This window comes from Ambystoma mexicanum, chromosome 13, assembly GCF_040938575.1.
Source record: "Ambystoma mexicanum isolate Mex_15411 chromosome 13, UKY_AmexF1_1, whole genome shotgun sequence".
In the NCBI taxonomy this organism is placed as follows: domain Eukaryota; kingdom Metazoa; phylum Chordata; class Amphibia; order Caudata; family Ambystomatidae; genus Ambystoma; species Ambystoma mexicanum.
The window spans coordinates 665,301,382-665,321,753 of record NC_090938.1 but is presented as its reverse complement, the minus strand read 5'-3'; the positions used below and the strand labels follow the sequence as shown (position 1 = coordinate 665,321,753).

The 20,372-nt window shown below is 44.6% G+C and overlaps 1 protein-coding gene across 15 annotated transcripts in view; it reads left to right on the top strand.

The window, feature by feature from the left end:
- SRCIN1 (SRC kinase signaling inhibitor 1) overlaps positions 1-20,372 on the top strand; it is a 1,709,922-nt gene that overhangs the window by 1,390,321 nt on the left and 299,229 nt on the right. For all 15 annotated transcript variants that reach the window (XM_069634673.1, XM_069634672.1, XM_069634685.1 and 12 more), the window contains one exon: positions 6,143-6,273. In XM_069634673.1, the coding sequence (XP_069490774.1) occupies positions 6,143-6,273 (131 nt within the window). The remainder of the gene's footprint in view (positions 1-6,142; positions 6,274-20,372) is intronic.

Sequence of the window (20,372 nt, the reverse complement as noted above, 5' to 3'; positions counted from 1 at the left end):
GCAACAAGATAAAAGAATGCACCAATGCTGTCACTGTGATTAAACAGTAGAACTGTTACTGTCTCTGTACTTGATACTGTTTTCTCATTTGAAGATTCTATGTTTGGATAAGCGCATTGATATTGGCACACCAACAGGGTTTCTGCATGTACTCTGCTAGGCAGGTGTTAGCCTAGCAGTGCCAGTATCTGCAGCTGTGGAGCACATTCTGAGTGAAGTCTCCACCCCAAATACCATTAGCCAGAGCGCCCCTATTCACCTGGCATGCCCCACACTTTCTTACCCAGCCTCACATACAGTGTTTCGGCTGTCCAAACCGATATACATGTCCTATAATTTACAGACATCTCTTTATTAGGGTGAATATTGTGTCCAATCAAAACAGAAGTGTCCATTATTCGCCTAAAAGGGTTTCTTACTGAATCACTATAAGACATGTTTAACATTTAAAATTGTGGACATTATCATGTTCCCATAATGCTCTTTGCTTTTATGCAAATCGCCAGCATCTGGTTCCATGAAGAGATATTGGGCCTCATTACGAGTTTGGAGGTAGCCATGCCGTTTTTACCGGCATGGCTACTCCCAAACTCGGGTCCAGGTCCCGAAAAATGGGAATTACCGGGCCATTCCGACCTTTGCGGGCCCGGAGCCCAGTAATTCCCATTCGCGGGACCCCGACCCGGTACATCCCCATTTGAGCCCCTCTAGGGCTCAAAGGGAATGGGGAGGATGCTAACAACGGTCCCGTTAATGAGAGGACCGTTGTTCGCATCCTGTTCTGCTAGCAGGTGCCGCTCTGCACGTCTGGTCTGACTAGGCGTACAAGGCGGCCCCCACAAGCAAAACTCGTAATGAGGCGGTGAGGCAACAACGGTGCCGGTACCACTACCGGCGCCGTTGTTGCCTTACCGCCAGGGTCGTAATGAGGCCCATTGCGTTGTGCAACCTGGCCTGGGGCCATGGCCCTTGGCCCCACCCCTTCCCTCCCACAACTCCGCCCTTCCAAAGAAGTGACAGTTCCCCTAGTAAATGTTTTCCATTTCCAGCACTGAATATCGTGAGACCAAGTTAGACAACAAGATTTCGGAATTTGATCGGAGTACAAAAGGAAATCCAAAGACTGTAAAATTGAATCTGTATGCCGCTAGAGGGCAGTGTGTATTTGATAAACAGGAGAGCATAGACATGGGAGTATGTTCAGCAGATGTTATTCGCGAAACAGAAATAGTCCAAAAGGAATCCTATTATTGTTCAGACCTTTGGTTATGGGAGATGTGAAAATACTTTACATTTCTTAAATCCATAAACGGGGAAACTTGTTTCCATGCAGCAGAGTGTAGTGATCCTGAAATGGGGGCGTCAGTAAGAGATAATGTTGCATGAAACAGGATGTTTATTAGTAGTTTGAAGTCTCCGTGTAGGCTTAAAGGGGAAGTTCACTCAAAAATGTTATTGTTTAAAAATATTGCCCATAATTAAAAATAGATGTTAAGATATATTTTTAAAAGGTTCCTATGAAAAATAAGCTTCAAAATGTGCCTCCAAGTTCTTACTTGTAGGCATCCGTTATGTGAGCAGAAACACTCTTAGCTGTAATTTGAATTCTCTGCTCTTGTGGCAGTAATCAAGCAGGACCCCCCTCACCCCCCACTGGGAGCTGTAGCTCGTTACTGCCGTAGAGCAGAGAATTAACAATGGTCAAAGGGCAAACATTCATATTAATGCCAATAAATAATACAACAATAGAACAAACACTTTTAAGGAAAATCTGAAAAGCGTTTGTTCACTGTATTAGGATGACATTCATAAGTATGCATATCCTCTGAATGTGTGAACAAGGCAAACACGTCCTGTTTATTCAACAGGGTGTGTTTGCCATGCTCTTATTAAGACTCTTGTGCTTAAGGGCTAGTGTTTTCAACCACTCGACCCGAGTTCGAAATCCCAACCTGTCTTTTTATGATGCATCAAAGTTGGTTTTGAAAAAAAATCTATATTTGATGGTAAAAATAAAAAAGACAGGCTGCCACTCAAATCGGGTCCAGTGTTAGAAAGTGTTCCTCACTTAGTTGAATCCTCAACCTCACCTGCATCGCATCTGGATAGAATTGTAAATGTTAGCATGTGCACACATAGAGGGAATTCTTTAGCCTAATATGCGTCACATCTAGATGGAATTGTGAATGTTAGCATGTGCCTCACTTAGTTGGAATCCTCAACCCAGCCTGCGTCGCATCTGGATAGAATTGTAAATGTTAGCATGAGCCTTACTTAGTTGGAATCCTCAGCCTAGCCTGCGTCGCATCTGGATAGAATTGTGAATGTTAGCATGTGCCTTACTTAGTTGGAATCCTCAACCTAGCCTGCGTCGCATCTGGATAGAATTGTGAATGTTAGCATGTGCCTTACTTAGTTGGAATCCTCAACCTAGCCTGCGTCGCATCTGGATAGAATTGTAAATGTTAGCATGTGCATACATAGAGGCAATTCAATGACTGATATGTTACTCTCCTGCCTAGCCTGGACCTAGCGTGCATTCATGAATCAACCAACCCACTAACAACTCCACTCCTCTGCATACACCTCTCAAACTCGAACCAAACACAACCACAAGCCTTAAAGCAGCAAACCGCACTAACTTCACTACACTGCAACAACAAAACTAACCGCACATAGACTTGCACAACAGCACACGACGACTACCGGCCCTAAAACACCCCAAGCCCAGTCAACTGACCCACCGGGCTGAGACTGCCAACAGCACATCACTGCTATCTTGCACTTCTCCAGCTCATTCCCACTAACTCACCCCCCTTCTCCCTTTTATCAGAGCCGCCAGAGCACCAGGGAACCACTCCGGTGGTGATAGTGCACGGTACAAAAATCCTTTAACATTAACCACTGGACCACAAGAGTCTGTCATTCATAGCACTATTTGTAGTGTTGTTTTGCAGCATGACAAACAGTGCTATGAAAGCAGCTAAGGAATCGAACTACATGAGGGGACCTGTGCAGTCTATTTCCTTAGCTTTGAAATGGCAATCACAGTGCTCGTTGTCGTGTTGCGCACGGAAATGAGCACTTGTGATTAGCAGGGACTCCAGTGGTCCAGTGATGAAGGGCTTGCTCCTTCAGTCACCCGGCCTGGATTGGAGTTCCTGCCTTTTTCTGGTGTTACGAATATTTTTTTAAACAAAATTTTAAGCATCCAGAAAAAAATAGAAGCAGGGATTAGAACCCAGTTTGCATGGTTGAAAGTGTAACCCTAAACCACTGGGCCACAGGAGTCCTTTTGAAAGAGCGTGGCAAGCACACCCTGTTAAATAAACAGGACTTGCTTGCCTCACCCACACATTCACAGTACTTTCAGTCCTATGAATGGCATCCCAATACAGAAAACAAACGCTTGCCAGATTTTAAAAGTATTTGTTTGCTGTATTAGGATTACCATTCATAGGACTGCCTGTCCTGTGAACACGTTCTTTAATTCTCTGCTCTCCGGCAGCAACAAGCTTAATCGCCCAGCAGGGGGCTTCTGGTTGATTACTGCCGCGAGACCAGAGAATTAATAGAAACATATGCAGCTGTTTCTGTATGCAAAATGGATGCCCACAAGTCATTGAAAACAGGACTTGGAGGTACATTTTGCAATTACTTTTCATTAGAACTTTAACAAAAAATGTTTACATACATTTTTAATTAAGGGCAATATATATATATATACATATATATATATATATTTATTTTTGAGTGAACTTCCCTTTTAAGGAAATGTAGCCAATGCCTGATATCCCTTATTTCAAGAGAAGGTTGGTTCTGTGCTAGAAATTGTAGTGATCCTAAGAAAATCGTCAAGCTCAGGGATAACACTGGTCTGTCAGCAGCCCGGGCTGTCTGTGGTACCCATTTCCTGGAGTCTAGTTGTAGAGGATTGTCTTCAGACAGTGATGATGCTGGTGTAAAGCCCCAGGCATGTGCACCCTCTACCACCTATTTCAGCCTCCTGACAAGGTTCTCCAGCTGCCGGTGAGTAATTTATTGCTGTGGCTCAGAAATGTGCTGAACCTACCTTAACACCTTAACAGAAAGGTAAGCTATTGAATGCTGCTGAAATGCAAAATTGAGCTTAGTTGTCGTCCTGTTTGTTGTGGAGAAGGAATAAAGCACAGCACATACAAGGACTGGCCAGTGTAAGAACACAAATGCCTGTGTCAGTGTGTTTCTTGTAGAGCAGCCTCATGTTGCTTGGCGCTCACAGCACTGCCTCCCTGCGATTCCTCCTCGTCGTGTTTCTTAGATGCGGCGAGGGATTGTTATGACCCCAGAGGAGTCATTTTCATAGTATGGGTAAACTATGTGAATGGAGGGGCATAGATAATGTTTAGTTGAGGGTGGGTAGCTCAAAAGGCGTTGGCGAGTACTGGTGCCATTGGACTACCTGATAGAGGATGAGCTGTTAAGCTATTTTCCTTTGCTTGCTGCCTTAGAAGAAGATAGTTAATTAACTATTCCCCAAAGACAGTGCTGTTCAAACTGTGAGACCCAAGAGGGGGCTCAAAGTATGTCCAGTGGGGGTGGGGGAGAGTGGGGAAAGGGCTCTTTTGAAAGATTATGGTGACTGCTTTTAAAAGAAAATATTCATATTTAAGGGAACCATTGTCTGCAACTCTTACCGTAAAACCATATTTAATGGAAAATATAAGCAGTTATACTTGGGGGGGCGGGGGGGCTGAGGAAAAAGGGTAAGGGGGATGGTATGGTAGAAACCATATTTTTACTCACAGGGGCCCTGTGTAAAACATTTTGAATATTACTGCCCTAAGAGCATGTTGACTATTAACGTCCATTACCCCATAGGAAATCTAGTGTGTTGGAACCTTTGCCCGTGATAAGTAAACGCTGTAAGATATTGAGAATCTGGGTGCAATGGAATGGAGAAAAATGCATTTTTAATATCAAAGACAGTGAAATGTGTAGCCTTAGTAGCTAAATTGCAAAGAATTGTGGCAGGAGTTGGTACTACTGGGACCTCAGCTTCTACAATATTATTCATTGGGCATAAGTCCTGTATTATCCTCCAACTTGACCCTTTCGCATTTATGACAGGTTATATTGGCCGTTTTACAGAGGGACTCTGATGTTACTATGATGCCCTGCTGCAATAGCACCACAATTGTCATGTATTCCCTCATCTGCTTCTCTCGACAATGGATACTGTCTCTCTCTAGGCAACACTGCTCCTTGCTTCAACTTGATACATACTGCTCCTATGCTCTTCAAGAGCCCCTACATCATGGAGTTGTCTCTCCATAAAGTTCTGGTGAACCTTCTCAAATCTTCCTGTAAATACGTGGGCATGGACTTGTCCATTGGCATCACAAAACCGTGCGCCTTATTCTCATGAATTAGTTCTTCAAAGGGTGCATCCTACCAGCTCTTCCAGCCGCTAATTTTCCATTACCACCTCGTTCAGGCCCTGCAGTTGGATACAATTAGCGGTTATCTGTGCACCGTGGCTGCTTCTGACCTCGCCTTTTCTCCTAGGGAACGGAAAATGGGTTTTGTATTTGCAACTGAACTAAACGGAGCCGCAGCTCCACATCAGGACTTTCGTTCTATTGTGTTCACTGTGTATTTGGACCTTAACATAAAAACATAACTCTGGATGCAACAACTAAGCACAGGGCCGAATAATGCCTTATCTATAACCTCTGCAACCACAACATTATTAGGTTTGTTGCTCTTTCTGTCTTGCTATATGTTAGTATCTAATATGTGTCAAACCTAACTAAAAACAATACATACACCTTCTGCCGAACTAACTGTGTTCTGCTCACGTTGTGGTACGTTCTAATAGGTTTTACTCAGGCTGAACCTTTTTGCCTGGCAGGGACGCTGTACGTGCATTCCGCCAGTCTGTAATATTAATCATAATGTATGACATATAACTTTTACAGTTGATAAATAGTTCGATGTCAGTGACATGATTTTATTTGTCTACGCATGTATTTTGATTATTAAGTGTATAGGTACACATGTCACAAAGTGCAGCTCTTTTCAAAATGAGTCTGCTGTTTGAACAAGGGAAAGCAGTCATCTTCCAGAATTTTTCAGTGACTGTTTTTCATGGATTTCCAAGTGATTTAGAGAAATCGGTGGAGAAGATTAAGAAAGACCTGAGTCACAGTCATCAGCTGATCTCAGTGCAAGAGCTGGAAGAGAAGACCATGGTGCTTCAGCAGCTCGGTCAGACACTGACAGAGTTGAAAGGTAAGAAAGGGGACATTCTCTTTTAAATTGCGAATATGGGTGAAACGTTGGTGCCTTCAGATGGCTGATGAACTCTGTTACAGCATTCCAATGTCTGAAGTGACTGGTTGTGTCTGTGTGTGAATATGCTTGTGGGTTGCACCTTACCATGTACTGCTCTTATTTGTCCAACCATTTGTGCTGTTGTGCATGTTCATCATCATTCAGGTAATGCGTACAGCTAACTGACATTTCAACTGCATGCCCATTCCCAGAGAATAAGGACAATTCCCACAGGATTATTTTGGGAGCAAACTGCGGATGTTCAGCTCCTTTTCATATCCAAGCTAGTATGGCCTTTGCTGGACTCACAAAACACTTGAAGGACTTAGTTTATTGAAATGTGGCCAGTGGTTGGGATAAATGTCTGTAGGGTCTAGGAATTTCGCTGCAACAAAAAATACAAGCTATTTAAATGTAACAGTGATTGTCCAGCATTGGAAACTTTCATAGATTGACATGCTCAGAATATTTCTCCATCGTCCAGTCGGGAGTTCTAGGTAAAGCATGAATGCATGACAACAAGAGAAAACCTTTAACTTGGTGTATAAGACTCATTCTGTTCCCTTAGTCCCTCATCGCCACATGGCCAATGAAAGGGAGAGGCTGAGACACCTCCTTTGGCAGCCATCATCCTATTTTTAATGCAACAAGGTACATATGTATGTCCTTGGTCTCGCTAGCCCCGAATGGGAGGTGGGTGCGTTGCATGGAAATTTAATGAACCACCCTTACAGGTAATCAGCACCGTGAAGTGAGGCCCCGGCCAGTCAAGGTCTGGAACGCCGGCGTGAATCTCTGGTAACTGCCTGCATGCACAAGCTGCAATGTGGTACCAGTCAGGTACTGGAGGAAATCACTCCCAGAAGCGACTTGTATGCTTGTTCGTTGCAGGATATTTTCCTAAGGAAATTCCAGGCCATGTTGTTTAGCATCTGTTTCAGTTAAGATTGTGAAGCCTTTGTGCGCCCCTAACAGTGGAGTAACTTTGCTGAAAATATTGGGGGGGACATGACATCTGAAGATAAGGTACCCCAGCCAAACGAATGGGGACAAAATGGTGTGCCATGAAAGTTGGGGGGGACAAACACCCCTCCCCCCCCTAGAATTACACCCATGGCCCCTAAAAGGTTACTCATGAGAGTGGGAGAACTCTCATCTCAGGAGATGATTTTTTTTTTCTTTGTTGAAAACGTCAGGGACTTCAGGAGCTCCACGGTTTTGTTGATGTCCCTTTGGAATGTTGGCACTTCTATCAGCCATTCTTCTAAGTACGAATTGATTTTTACAGCTTGGATTTGGAAGTCGGGCACCTCTAAAGCCCGGCACTTTGTGAGCTGTACGTACAGATATGAGCCAAAACGGTCATGCTTTGAACTGATGGCCGTGTCTGCTTGCAAAGTGAAGAAACTGCCCATGTCAGTCATAAAATGGTACATTGAAATACGCATCATGTAAATCCGATGTTAACATATTGTTCCCTTTCCTCCATTGAGGCATTCCTTGCTGAAGAATTGTCTTGTACAATGTTTGCCCTTTATGAATTTGTTTTTGTCCCTGCTTGTCTAATTTGTTTTTCCGAATTTGTTTTTATCAGGAGGGTCAGTAATGTCCTCTTCTACCTCCGAGAGTAAAGTTTCCCTTTCCTCCCCTTCCTCCTCACCTGAAGAAATAGAGAAGGTATTCAGTCCTTTCTTCCTTCTTCGTAAACGTAATCCCTTTTTTTAATGTAGATATGGTCTGCCTCAAGAGGAAGCCACTCTGCCCCCAAGTCTCTGGCGGTCCAGTGACTTTTCTCCCGGAGCAGCCAAACTCCGAGGGGGAAAAAGCTGCAAGGCATAAAAAAAAAACAACAATGAAGTGCTGTTCAATGTCTGGATCTGCTTGTATGTGGATGCCACCTAGAGATGGGAAGTACGAAAAAATATAACAAGAGTATACCGGAACAGAGGAAAAACAATATCCAGGTAAGCAGGGTTAAAGGTAAGTAAACGGGACACCCCGGAAGAAGGTAGCTGGAGAAAACTGGACTACAGCCGAACAGAAAGAAGGGAGGAATCAACAGCTGGGTACTAAAGAAAGGTTGAAGTGAAATAAGGAAGCGCACAGAGGAAAAGGAAAGGGAGGCACAGAAAGGCGGACAGAAACAGGTGGAAGGAGCCGCGGAAGGCAGGACAGAGGCAAACTAAGAGAAAGCGGAGGAAAAAGATAAAAAAAACAGCCAGGGAATAGCAAGGCGGGTTACCGCAAGAGAAATAATACGGAGCGCTTACAACAAAGGAGAATCCTGGAAAGTTGCAACGCGCCGGACACCGAAGTCAGAGTGATCAAAAGCACTTGGCTGCGGCCATGTTGCAGATAGACTAGACTGCTGAAACAGATACGTGAAGTAACGTTATGAACTATCAATGGAGGCGAAGTCTCCACTTATTCCAAACACGCCAGTTTCCCTGAGGTATGACAGTTTTTCCGCCAGACTAAAAAGTATCAGGAGTAGAAACCTGACCATTTTCCCTGTGGAAAACAGGTTTGATGAAGTGTTTTTGAAGCATATGCTGGATATTTGCACACATTGCCTCTGACTTGGGCTTGGTGATGTGATCTAGTCGGTAAATTCTGTGGTATTGATACAAGATGTAATGTATGTCCCTTGCAAACAATTTGTAGCACCTGCTGATCAGTGGTTTTTCTCGATGGTGCGTACGGGAAGTTTTTATTCTTTTATTGTATTGTTAGTATGGGTTCCTGACTGTCCCCTGCTGTGCCTGCTTCTTCTACCTTTGTTGCTGTAGGTAGAAGAGAACTGATAATATCTTGAAAAGGCTGAATTGACCTGGATGGGGTTACTGGCAGTGGAAGTAGTATTAGATGCTTCTGGATGTCCGTGCCCCTCAGCTGTGTAAACATAATGTCTCCTTTCTCTGAGGGATGTCATTGCCTTGGCATTGCCCGTGCCTGCGTTGATCCCCTGCAGGATATCGCCTGTGTCTTTTTTTCAAAGAGATCCATGCCATCAAAGGGCATGTACAGTATTTTTAATTGAGCTTCCGTCAGAAATTAGTTGTCTTTGTCAAAGCCTGATGATACAACACAGAGCGTTCCATTATTTTCCGAACCCTGCCCTCCTATGCAAATAGTGTGGTTTGATCAATGCCTTTTGCTTCGGTTTGCGTTTGTATAGGCTGCTCTTCGATGAACTCGTCCATTTTGTACTATAATTCACAGTCAAAACTGGCTGTGATAGCCAAGGCATTTCCTGCTCTTATCAAAATGGACACCGGCAAAGCCACCTTTTTTCCAAAGGCCTCCAATTGTCTACCCTTTTTCCTGTGGCAAAGAAAGGGCTGCTGCTGGGTTGGCTGAAGACCTTCTGGCAGACACTGTAATGACCGGCACTAGCAGTTGGTGTATCTGCAGGCTCGGGCTTGAGATTTCAGGGTGCTCTGAACTTCTTGTCTGCTCTAGCCATGAATGGCAGGGCTGTCAAAGGCATCTAAATGGTTTTTGTACGAGGTTCATATAGATGAGTCAATATGAGCGGAGCAGTGTTGGCTCTGTACTGCTTATTCAGTCTTTCAAAACGGAAAACAGTTTTTTTCAGAAATAATTTGAGAGTCTTTCATGGAGGACGCTCTGTAAATCATTTTGTGAAAGGAGGAGATAGCATCCTGAGCAGAAGCACTGGGCACTTGCCCAGCAGAAGCCTATTTTTGAGATTATCTGTTTATGAATGTCAGGAGTCAGACACCTCATAACATACCAGAATTTTCCCCATATCTGGTACCTTGCAGAATCCAAACTTCGCCACTCCTCTTTTAAAGTTAATTTGCCTGAGATTTCGTATTACAAAGGGAGGGTATCCCTACAATTCTGTTGGTACTGTGGTGTGTTTCATGAACTTGCCATTTTGAGATTTGAGGGGGACGAGTCGCTAGGGACTCGGTTGTTCGGGCCGCTATCTGATGTGCCTTTCAGAGAGTGGAATGAGTGGGATACATCTGAATCATCTAGGTGGTAGTCGTACCAGTCATCTGCAAACGTACAACAAAAGGAGCAGGAGGTCACCACCAAAATTATTCATAAAGCAACAACCCCAAGTGGGGTCAATTTTATGAAAAACAGGCAGGGGGATTGCTGTAAATTTTGTGTGAAAATATTAAGTAGTGAGAGTTAGAATGGGGTGAGAGGTCAAGCTCTATTTGCGGAGAATGAAGGAAACAATAAATGTACATGACAAAAGAATCATATTTCACACCATTTGCTATTTATGCAATCTTTGAAAAAAGGAAAAGTAGCATAAATACACATATATTCGATAATGACAACATTGTACACAAATGAACATATAATACTGTGGTAATACTGCATACAAACAAAACTGGAACCAAACCCTCCGTGAACACACCCAAATAAATTGTACGAACACTGTGCACAGTAACAACGTGAGACTTGAAGTGAAACCAAGGATTGTGAACAAGAAAGTAAACCAATAAAACCGCTAAGAATATTCTGTGTATATCCCTCGAGTTGTACTAGCGTATCAACTCATGCACCCACAGATGAAAGAAGGTGTGCAAACCGACATAGCTCCCATACGCAGTTGTGTCACATATAAGCAATCAATGCTTAGTTCTTCATATGAATTGCACAAACAGCAAAGAAAAGCACTTCTTGACTAAGAAAGATGTTCCTGGACAAATGCCAACTCAAGCTCCGACTGTTAACTGGTGTAGGGGGGCATGGTATCACAAGTATGACATTGACACAATAGGTATAGTTTGTAAAACCTTTATTGAAATTGTTGGGGTTGGAGAAACTCCTATTCTGCCCTATAATTAAGATCGGAGTAGTCTCGACCTTCAAATAATAAATAACGCAGTCCTAGTGGAGTCTGTCAAATGGCCTATGCTAACAAAACCTAATGCCTGCCCTATCTCTTGTACAAAAAAGTGTAAAAAGGATAAATGTATGCAAAAGGAAAAATCAGTATTTAAATGAATAAATGTGGTCAAAGCAGCTCTCCTCCCCCACGTTAAACCTCACAGAGTAAGGCTGCCGATGTAGGCAGGATGACATTCTGGCTCAGCTTCCAACACAATAAAAAGTTCCAGAATGTGTATCGAGGCCCATCTGGCCTTCCATGTTTAAGTCTCTTTTCTCGACTTCCAAAGTAATGTTTCAACCAGAAAGTTCTCAAAGATCCACCTCTGTCGAGCTCAGACCTTTCACCACACAGTTCTTGTAGGTCCCCCTCTGCCGTGCTCAGACCTCTCATGATAAAGTTCAACAAAAACCTGCAAGTGGGGCTCCCTTCCCCAAGCTTATTTCACTTCGGGTCTCCATCTGTCGGGCTCAGACCACTTTTGTATGTCGAAGACTTTTGAATGTGCATGGCTTATTTTTCAGACCACTGCAGGACTACTTCGACTCAACGTTTAAAGTTCAACTTTCACTCTCTCCTTCTCTAGGAGTTAACTTCTTCATTTCACTTTTGCTGTTAATTTCCTTTATTGCTTCGAGCAATTTACTTTTCACAGAGACTTTCAAGTGGGCTACTTCCTTTCGGCGGACCACTCCTTTACTTAGTATCGCTGATTTGACAGCTGTTTTTTACTTCAAAGTTCATTCACAGGTATGCCTTTCCTGGCGTCTCATTCACAGGCACGCAGCCTTCAATTGTGATAAAATGTTGCTATTTCAAACTTTAACACACATGGGTCTTTCAGGTTGCTTGCCAACTCACCGGCTGTGTGCATCTGTTTCTTGCTTTTGCAATTCCCAATTCACAAGTCAAGGTTAGTACCACAGGCTTTGCCTTGCCTCTCCAACTCTGCCGTTCACCCGGGAGGGTCGCTCGCTTGCATCCTTGAAACACAATGCAGTCTTCACTTTTGGGATCTAGCCTTCTCCACGTGTCTTTCGCGGCCTGTCTGAGACAACGACCTCCAGTGGTGGACTCTTGAGGTTTTCGACCCGCTACTCTCGCCCCTTGGTCCGTCGCTCTGCTCCAGTAGGTTTGCCTTCATCTCAGGAGCCCCGCTCGTTCTCGTGTTCTGCTTTGCTGAGAGTGTGTCTTTGGGTTCTGCATTTTATTCGTGTGAGGAGAGCGAATTGGTATCAGGTGTGTGCACTTAGAATCAAGTGCCTGACTTTGGCTGACCCAATTAGCCGGACATGTCCAGTATGATGTGTGAAAGTTAATGATGTTACTCTGTCACCCTGTTCCTTGGCCCAGTGTTTGTGTAAAAAGGGGGGGGGGTCTGGGGACCTCAGAACATCCTAAAACATAGGATGGGTTGGATAAACTAAATAAGGGGGAATACCGTCTCACCATCGGCTGCCTCACCCCCACTCCCAGAAGACCCCTCACCCAGGTGATGTTCCTGCACCGGTCCACCCCCAGGAACTGGATGCAAAAGCAATGGCGTTGTCCTGCCCACCTGGATGACAAGTCCCTGAGGACTAGCGGGTGAGACACCCTTTGGCTTCTCACACTGGCCATCAACTTAAACGGGGGCCCAGCCCTCTTCAGGGCAATGAGAGTTTTCAGACAGGGAAGCAAACGTAATAACCTAAAAAGTGCACAATAACCATATTTAAAACTAACCCTCAGGTCAAGACAAATATCACAAACAGACGAAATGAACACATCAACATGAAAGCTAAAATGCAGAAATCATGTATCATATGTGCAGGATCACTGTTTTTCAATCTTTCTTATATTAAAGCACATAATCGTGATAGAAAGGTACAGCCTTCCATAAGGTGACCTTGGTCCCCTCTGCCAATGGGAGGCTGTAAAAGGACAAGTTTCCTAAAATTCAAGCCAATCAGCACAAGGGTGCTAGGTGTGTTTAGAAGCTGGTTAACAAACTTTCGTGACATCAGCTTAAAGTTCACTCATACCTACAATACCCTAGAGATTCTGTTTTGGGATATCATGATTAAGCACCATCAGGGCAGAATATATACAAGTCTGTACAGAAACCGACAGATCGGTATACTTCTATATCGTAGCCAATGTCGAAGGACCTGCCACAGAAGTGTGTGAAAGTTAAAAGGGTTGGTCTCCCTGTGTCATGAAAGGTGATGGGCTACTGGATGGGATCTTATGAGCAGAAGGGTACGTTTCATCCAGGCCTTCGATGTTGGATTGAAATACTCTTTACTCCTTGGTCTCCTTTGTTTGTCCTTCTGCTTCCTTTCAGACATCACCACAATGTGTTATAGTGAAATTAGGAGATATTTTGGTAGCATACTGAATAGTTCCATGTCTTGTGGTTCAGCCCAATGGACCATACTTGAAATCTGAACAATGATCTATTTGCAATAGATCATGACCATCGGCTGAAGTGTTGTCCTTGCATTCTCTGCCCAGATTGAGCTTCAGAATTCCAGGTCTCCCTCTAATGGGAGAGAGTCAACTGTGTAGGCTTTGTAGATGAGAGAGCGGCCGTCAACGAGAGTGGTCAGCTACTGTCATGGACAGAGCACATATCAGCGTTGACTGCTAAGCTACTGCCAGTGCTGTCAACGAGGACTTCACTGCTCCTGTCAATGACTTCAATGTGGTGCATCCTTTAGAGAGGACACCTTCGACTGACGTTTGGCTGCTGATGGTGAGTTTGTGGACAATAAAGACGATGTATCAGTCGAAGAGGGATGAAATAATAGTGACCTCATAGACACGGGTGCTCAGGGCGGCACCAAACAAACACTTCTTGGAGGGAGGAGGATGCTTTTTGGAGACTTTTTTGGGATCCTAGGAAGAACCATTTGAAGCCTGGGTCAGGTCTGAACTTCTCACGTTTTCCCTGTGGATTTCTGTCCTCTGGGAGAGGTCATTTTGTATGGGGAAATAGAATGTGTTCTCCTATTTCCAGTTCTACAGGAGCAGTCTGGGTGGACTCATCCCCTAAAGAGGAGATAATGCCTTCACTCAAAGGAGCAGACAGTTTGGGTTTTTTAAAGGAGCATCTGACAACACAGAACATTCCTCAGGGACATGATCAGGTATATGCACAGCTCATGAGGGTCTTTAAAAAGGAACCTTTTTGTGGCACTTGGAGCACTCTTTAGAGAGTGATTTCCCAACCTTCGGGGCGCCTTTGGTCCTACCTTCAGATAGATCCATGCGTAAACAAGCTACACATTGTACAAAGGCAGCAAAATGACAAATCTCTGGTAAAATACAGAACAAAAGAGATTGAGGGCTCCTGTACTACATTGTATTTTATATTTTTATGGATAGTGTTTGGAAATGTGTTTTGTACACTGGCTCAGACAATTGTTTTATTTTTGAAAATGCACAAACCTAGTGAAAAGTGACTTGGAAGCTGTGAATAGCGTTACTACCGGTCTGCTACTGTTTGTTATTTTAAAATGTTTAGAACTATAATGACAATTCTAAACATGCAGACTGTATCAGTTATAAGTTACAACCTATAACAAGAAGGCATTTTTGCACATTTTCCTTACTCCGGTGTAAGTAAGAGGTGTAAAATAAATGGATTTTGATGTCTGCGCTGTTTGTTCAAGAAGAATATGTGAATTACTATTTGTAGGATTTATTCTGCTTTGTTTTACATAGCCTCTTGAACAGTTTTATATAGATGCCATTGATTTGATTTACATATACTCGTGTAAGATAAAACTGGCTATTATGATGCAACGCATATGGGAGGGATCTGTTGTAGCATCAGCAGAGCATTGAACTTATAAATCGGGTAATCACCTGTAAAGAATTCTTATGTATGTTCATTTAACCAGAGATGAAGCTGGACAACCTGTGTTTTCTGGAAGTAAACTTTTTAGAAACGTTTTTTCTGTTACGATAATGAGTATTGAAAAAAGTAGGAAATTGCCTCTAGAACATTCCTGGTTGCCTATATTGTTTAAGAATGCAGTGATCAGATTCCAAGATGGCTACCGCATTATGAAGACGTGCGTGTGAGCGCTTCGTCTCTGACTTAGCTGCATTTTTGTCGTAGATCACCCCGTTGCAGGCCCTGATTACAGCAAGCACCGATGGACGGCCCCCAACAGCTTCGCGCTGTGGGATTGCTTTGACAGGCCCCCGATCCGGGGTACAACCAAGACTTCCCGAGCTAAGCGTGACGCCTCGTAACCAGGCCTGCAAGGTCGGCTCTCCAGTTCGGAGTTTGAAGGTCAGCAGCGCGTACCCCCTCTCGGTGGAATACGTCCAGCAGTGACGCAAGTCTCGCACAAGGTACAAAGGTGCTGGTGTATGCCCGCAACAAGCTTCAGAGACCAGAGAAACGTGGAGGCTTGCGTCTGAAGGTTAGTTGGAGGTGGGCCGTGCCTATCCTGGAATAGTGTGCCGTGTGTGGGGAGAAGAGTGGAACCCAGGATTAACACCACTGGTGTGCCGCGGAACCGGGCACACTGGGAGACTTGTCCCTGTCAAGCAATACTTGATAGGCGGACTGCGAGAATACCCAGACTTAAGATGCAAGCTTACCCACTGAAGTGAATTCGTAACCACAAGTGGTGCAGTAAGAGGTACAAGCCACGACGTACATCCTCTGCCTTGTTTGCATCTTGATAGGAGAGTCAGGAGAAAATGGAAAATGTTTGCACCGCTGGGTTCCTGCCATAGGACGTTGGGTTAGCTGCCGCGTTCATTACGGCTGGAATCTGGGTTTCCTCACGTGATTCGAGGGGCTGGGTATATGCCAGGAGGCATGAAGAAGCGGGCTCCAGCTAGCAGCGCACAGCTTCTTTGACAACAGGCTAATCCTCTCAAAAGACTTTGGGCGAAGGACCCTGTAACAACTGGGGCCGTAGACCCCCCTGCTGAGTGGCTCTCGCCGGAACTCCACACGAAAGAAAGCCACATGGCGGCCCCCAAGGAAGACTTTGCCAAAGTTTTCAAGAATTCCAGGACAAATTTTGCACCTCGTTCCAGACTCAATTCATCACGTTCACCACAGAAATGAGACACTCACTTGCTGATTTTTAGTAAGGAAATGTCATCCCTAGGCGAGCGTGTTGACACGAATGAGCAGACAATACAGGAACTGACAGTGACTAGTAAGCAAACCAAGGTGGCTCTGGAGGATTTATGAAGGATTACACAAAATCTCGAAATTCAGTGTGAAATCTAGAGAACTGTTCCAGATGCTCTAATATTTGCATAAGAAATTTACCGGAAACACTGACAGACCCGAATCGTAAAGAGGCGGTTACTCAGATCTTTTCGGACCTTATGGTTGGGGAGGAGCCCGAGGCTATCCGGCTGGACCGGGTCCACCGGACCGGTCCGAAGAGGATGGAACCAGGAACTCACATGCAAGATGTTTAGTTTATTTTTTTTATTTGTACTGAGCACCGAACCCTCAGTTAACTGGGTGCTTAAAGCTTATACAGAGGTTTACAAAATCATGAACACCCAGATCAGCAATTAATACAGGTAATGTTGCAGGAAATACAGGTGATTTTCGAGTACAATAATAGAGATAAGTGCAGGATGACCAGCGGTTACAGAATGTGGTCGAGGAGGGGCGCAGCAGGATACGGTGTCGGGCAGGGGCTTACATTAGGCCGGGTAGAGTCAGTCCGGCTGGGCCAGGAACTGAGCAAACAGGGAGTTTCCTGAAGAGCCAGCCTTTAACCTTAGCACTAAAGGTCCAGAAAGCGGGTTCTGTCCTGAGGAAATGGGGAAGGGCATTCCACTGTTTGGCAGCTAGAACTGGGAAGCTCACTCCCCCTGCTCTTTTTAGGAGAAATCTTGGCACGGTTAAACAGTGTGAGTAGATGGTCCTAGTTGGTCTGGAGGGCTGGCGTATGTTGAATTTAACAGGTAGGTATTTGGGGGCGGTGTTGGATAGGCATTTGTGGGTGATGACAAGCGTGCAAAGGGCGATTCTGTCCCGAACCGGGAGCTAGTGGGCATCCTGCCTGAAACTAGTGATGTGCAATGAACTTGGTATGCTTAGAGTTATTTTGAAGGATGTGGAGTTTGTTGAGTTTCCCTTCAGAGGTGCCTCGATAGAGAGTGTTGCAGTAGTTGATCTTGGATAACACTGGAGCCCTGGCTAGTGTGATGCAGCTACTGGGCGAGAGGAATTGCTTGCAGGTGTTAGTTTGTTATTGTAGGCCGTGGAAGACGCAGTTGAGTTCACCTGCTTCTTGAGAGACAGTGTGGAGTCTAAGTAAACTCCCAAGTTTTGATATCTTTGGCCACTTTGATTAGGTTTCCATCGATGTTGATGGATACATAGCGGGGGTCTAGTTTGTTCAGGCGGGTTTGAGAGCCGACGATCAAGAGCTCAGTTTTTTCATCGTTGAGGCAAAAGCAGTGATCTGCCATCCACACTTGTATTTCCAGGTAAATCTTGTTGCTTCTTTTACAATCATCTTCATAGCTCCCTGAGAGGGTGATGAGAACCTGGGTGTCATCCGCATGTGTTGGTGGCATGTGCTCAGTACTCACAAAAAGTGCAAATCTTACGAGAGGCCAAAACAGCAGCTTGACTAACATGCAATGGAGCGGACATTCAATTATATCTAGATGTCTCGCCACTAACACTCCAAAAACGAGGACATATGCAGGTGGTTGTTAAAGCTCTCTGCACTCACGGAATGAAGTATAGATGGACATTTCCATTTGGAGTGCTTTTTTTCCTGCAGGGGAGACAACATAGGAGAACATCTCGAGAAGCAGGAATTGAGCTTCTTCACATTGAAGAAGATTCAACTGGAGAATTGTAGGAAGGGGTTTAAGAAACAGTGTCCCGCATCACAGTCTAAATCCTGGGAATGGTCCTCAATGGATCAACAAAGTAAAGGGGGAGGAGGAACATAAAATGAGGACTGTAGAGCCCGTCTGAGGGCCTCACTTTAAAGCATCGATATAGAGGCTGCGCAAAGGAACATAGACAGACAATGGTAAACGTACGATCAACAGAGACGAAGCGTAGCATCTTGGAAATGCATCTGTTCAGGTAGCAGATGGGGGTGTTGGGACATCCCGCACTTCGCCTTGAGAGAGAAGGCGGGTCACAGCTGGGGGCCTTCACTCCAGGATACACTAGGTACTGTGACTCACCCCAGGGGACAATTCTGGGACGGGTGGAGGAAAGGTTGGGGCAAAGGGAAGGGAAAGCATGTTGGGGGGAGGGGAATTGAGATAGGGGAAACACTGCTGTACTTTCGGGGTTTTAGGGCCCTTTGGCAGAAGCAAGTTCACACTTATCAGCCTCATGGAGGCGTCACCACATCTCACTTAACTCAAGTGCCTATCATTGAATATTTGGGGGCTTAACACTGCTGAAGCACAACAAATTGGAGGAAGTGTTGGGACGCTACCAACCGGAATTGGTGGCTCTCCAAGAAACCCATACCGCAGAGCGGACAGGCACAAACTTTGCTTGCACGGTTACCCGGTCATTTGGCAGGCGAATGCAGAGGAGAAGGAAGCGGGGGTGCTTATAGCAATCAGAGCAGGAACTCGCATCAAAGTACTTTGCACTAGGGTTCACAAGGAGGGCCGCTATGAATTTATGAAACTTGATCTATCCTCGCTGCTGTTCACTGTGGCAACTATCTAGGCCCCTAACGCTGGTCAGAAAGGCTTTCTGAAGTCCACCCTGGGACAGCTGGAAACTTTCGGAGAGGGGAAAACACTGCTTCTGGGGGATTTCAATATGGCATGGGAACCCGCCCGAGATCGTCTTACACTTACACAATATGCTCAATCCTTTCCCCCTCTGCTTTGGTGAAGAACAAATTGGCACAACTATCCCTGATAGATGTCTGGTTGGCTCTTAGCGAAGCGGATAAAGGATGCACATTTTATTCACATGTACATCTCTCCTTTTCGCGTATAGACTATGCATGGGCCTCGATCCCGTTACTAGGTAGAATTACCCAAATCACCACACATCCCATTACTATATCGGATCATGCTCCGATAGTGATAGAGTCAAGGGTATCCCAACAGATTCAGAGCTTATGGACCTGGAGATTTTTGGGGAGCTATTGAGGGACCAAGTAATCGGGGATAAAATTGCAGGGAAGATAAGGGAATAGTTCGACCTGGGCCTAACCGCTACAAATATCACATGGGATGCCTTCAATGCGACCTTTTGGGGCTTCCTAATTGCAGAAGAGGCTGACACTTGTAAGCAGAAATTAGCGCTTGAAATCGAAATGGAGGAGGATCTTAGATGGATAATGAAAAGTCTGGAAACAAACACAGCTATTTCCACGCAAAAGGCATACAGGGCTCTGGCAGACAGACACAGCCTATACCAAACCAAGAAAACAGAAAAATCCCTGCTATATCTTAAGCAAAAATATTATATTAAAGCTATTAAAACGGACAGATTGCTGGCAAATCGGCTTTGCCAGAAAATATTGCGGACCAGACAACAGATTCAGGCGCCTTCTGGTGACATACTCACTGAATTCCCTCAAATACTTAGTTTCAAACATTTTATTCAGACCTTTACCAATGGGACCTTCCAGACCCTCATTCACAGAAGGAATATTTGCAAACGATCAACCTCCCTTGTCTATCACCACTAGAAAGAGAGGAGTTGGAACTGAATATCACTCAAGACAAAATCCTCAGGGTGATCACTGATCTTCCTCTGAATAAATCGCTGGAACCGGATGGATACCCAGCCTTATTCTATAAAACAAATCGAAACTTACTAGCTCCGATGTTAACCCAACTAAAGAACTCCTTCACACGCACTGGCCGTATCTCTCTTACTATGGAAAAAGCAAAAATAGTTCTATTCCCCTAAGCCTGGCAAGGACCCAAGTAGTTGTGGGTCATATTGCCCAATTGCTCTAATAAACTTGGATGCACATTTTTTTTTACAAAATTGCTCTCCAATAAGATGGAGGACTTACTTCCCTCATTAATCAGACAGGTTTTATCAAGGAGTGTCAGACGCATTATAATATAATGAGAGTCTGCCATAACATAGAGAAAGTAGAGAAGAAGGTCCCTGCAGTACTTTTGTCTATAGACACTGAAAAAGCTTGCGACCGGGTCGAGTGGCCATTCCTCTTTCTTAATTTGGCAA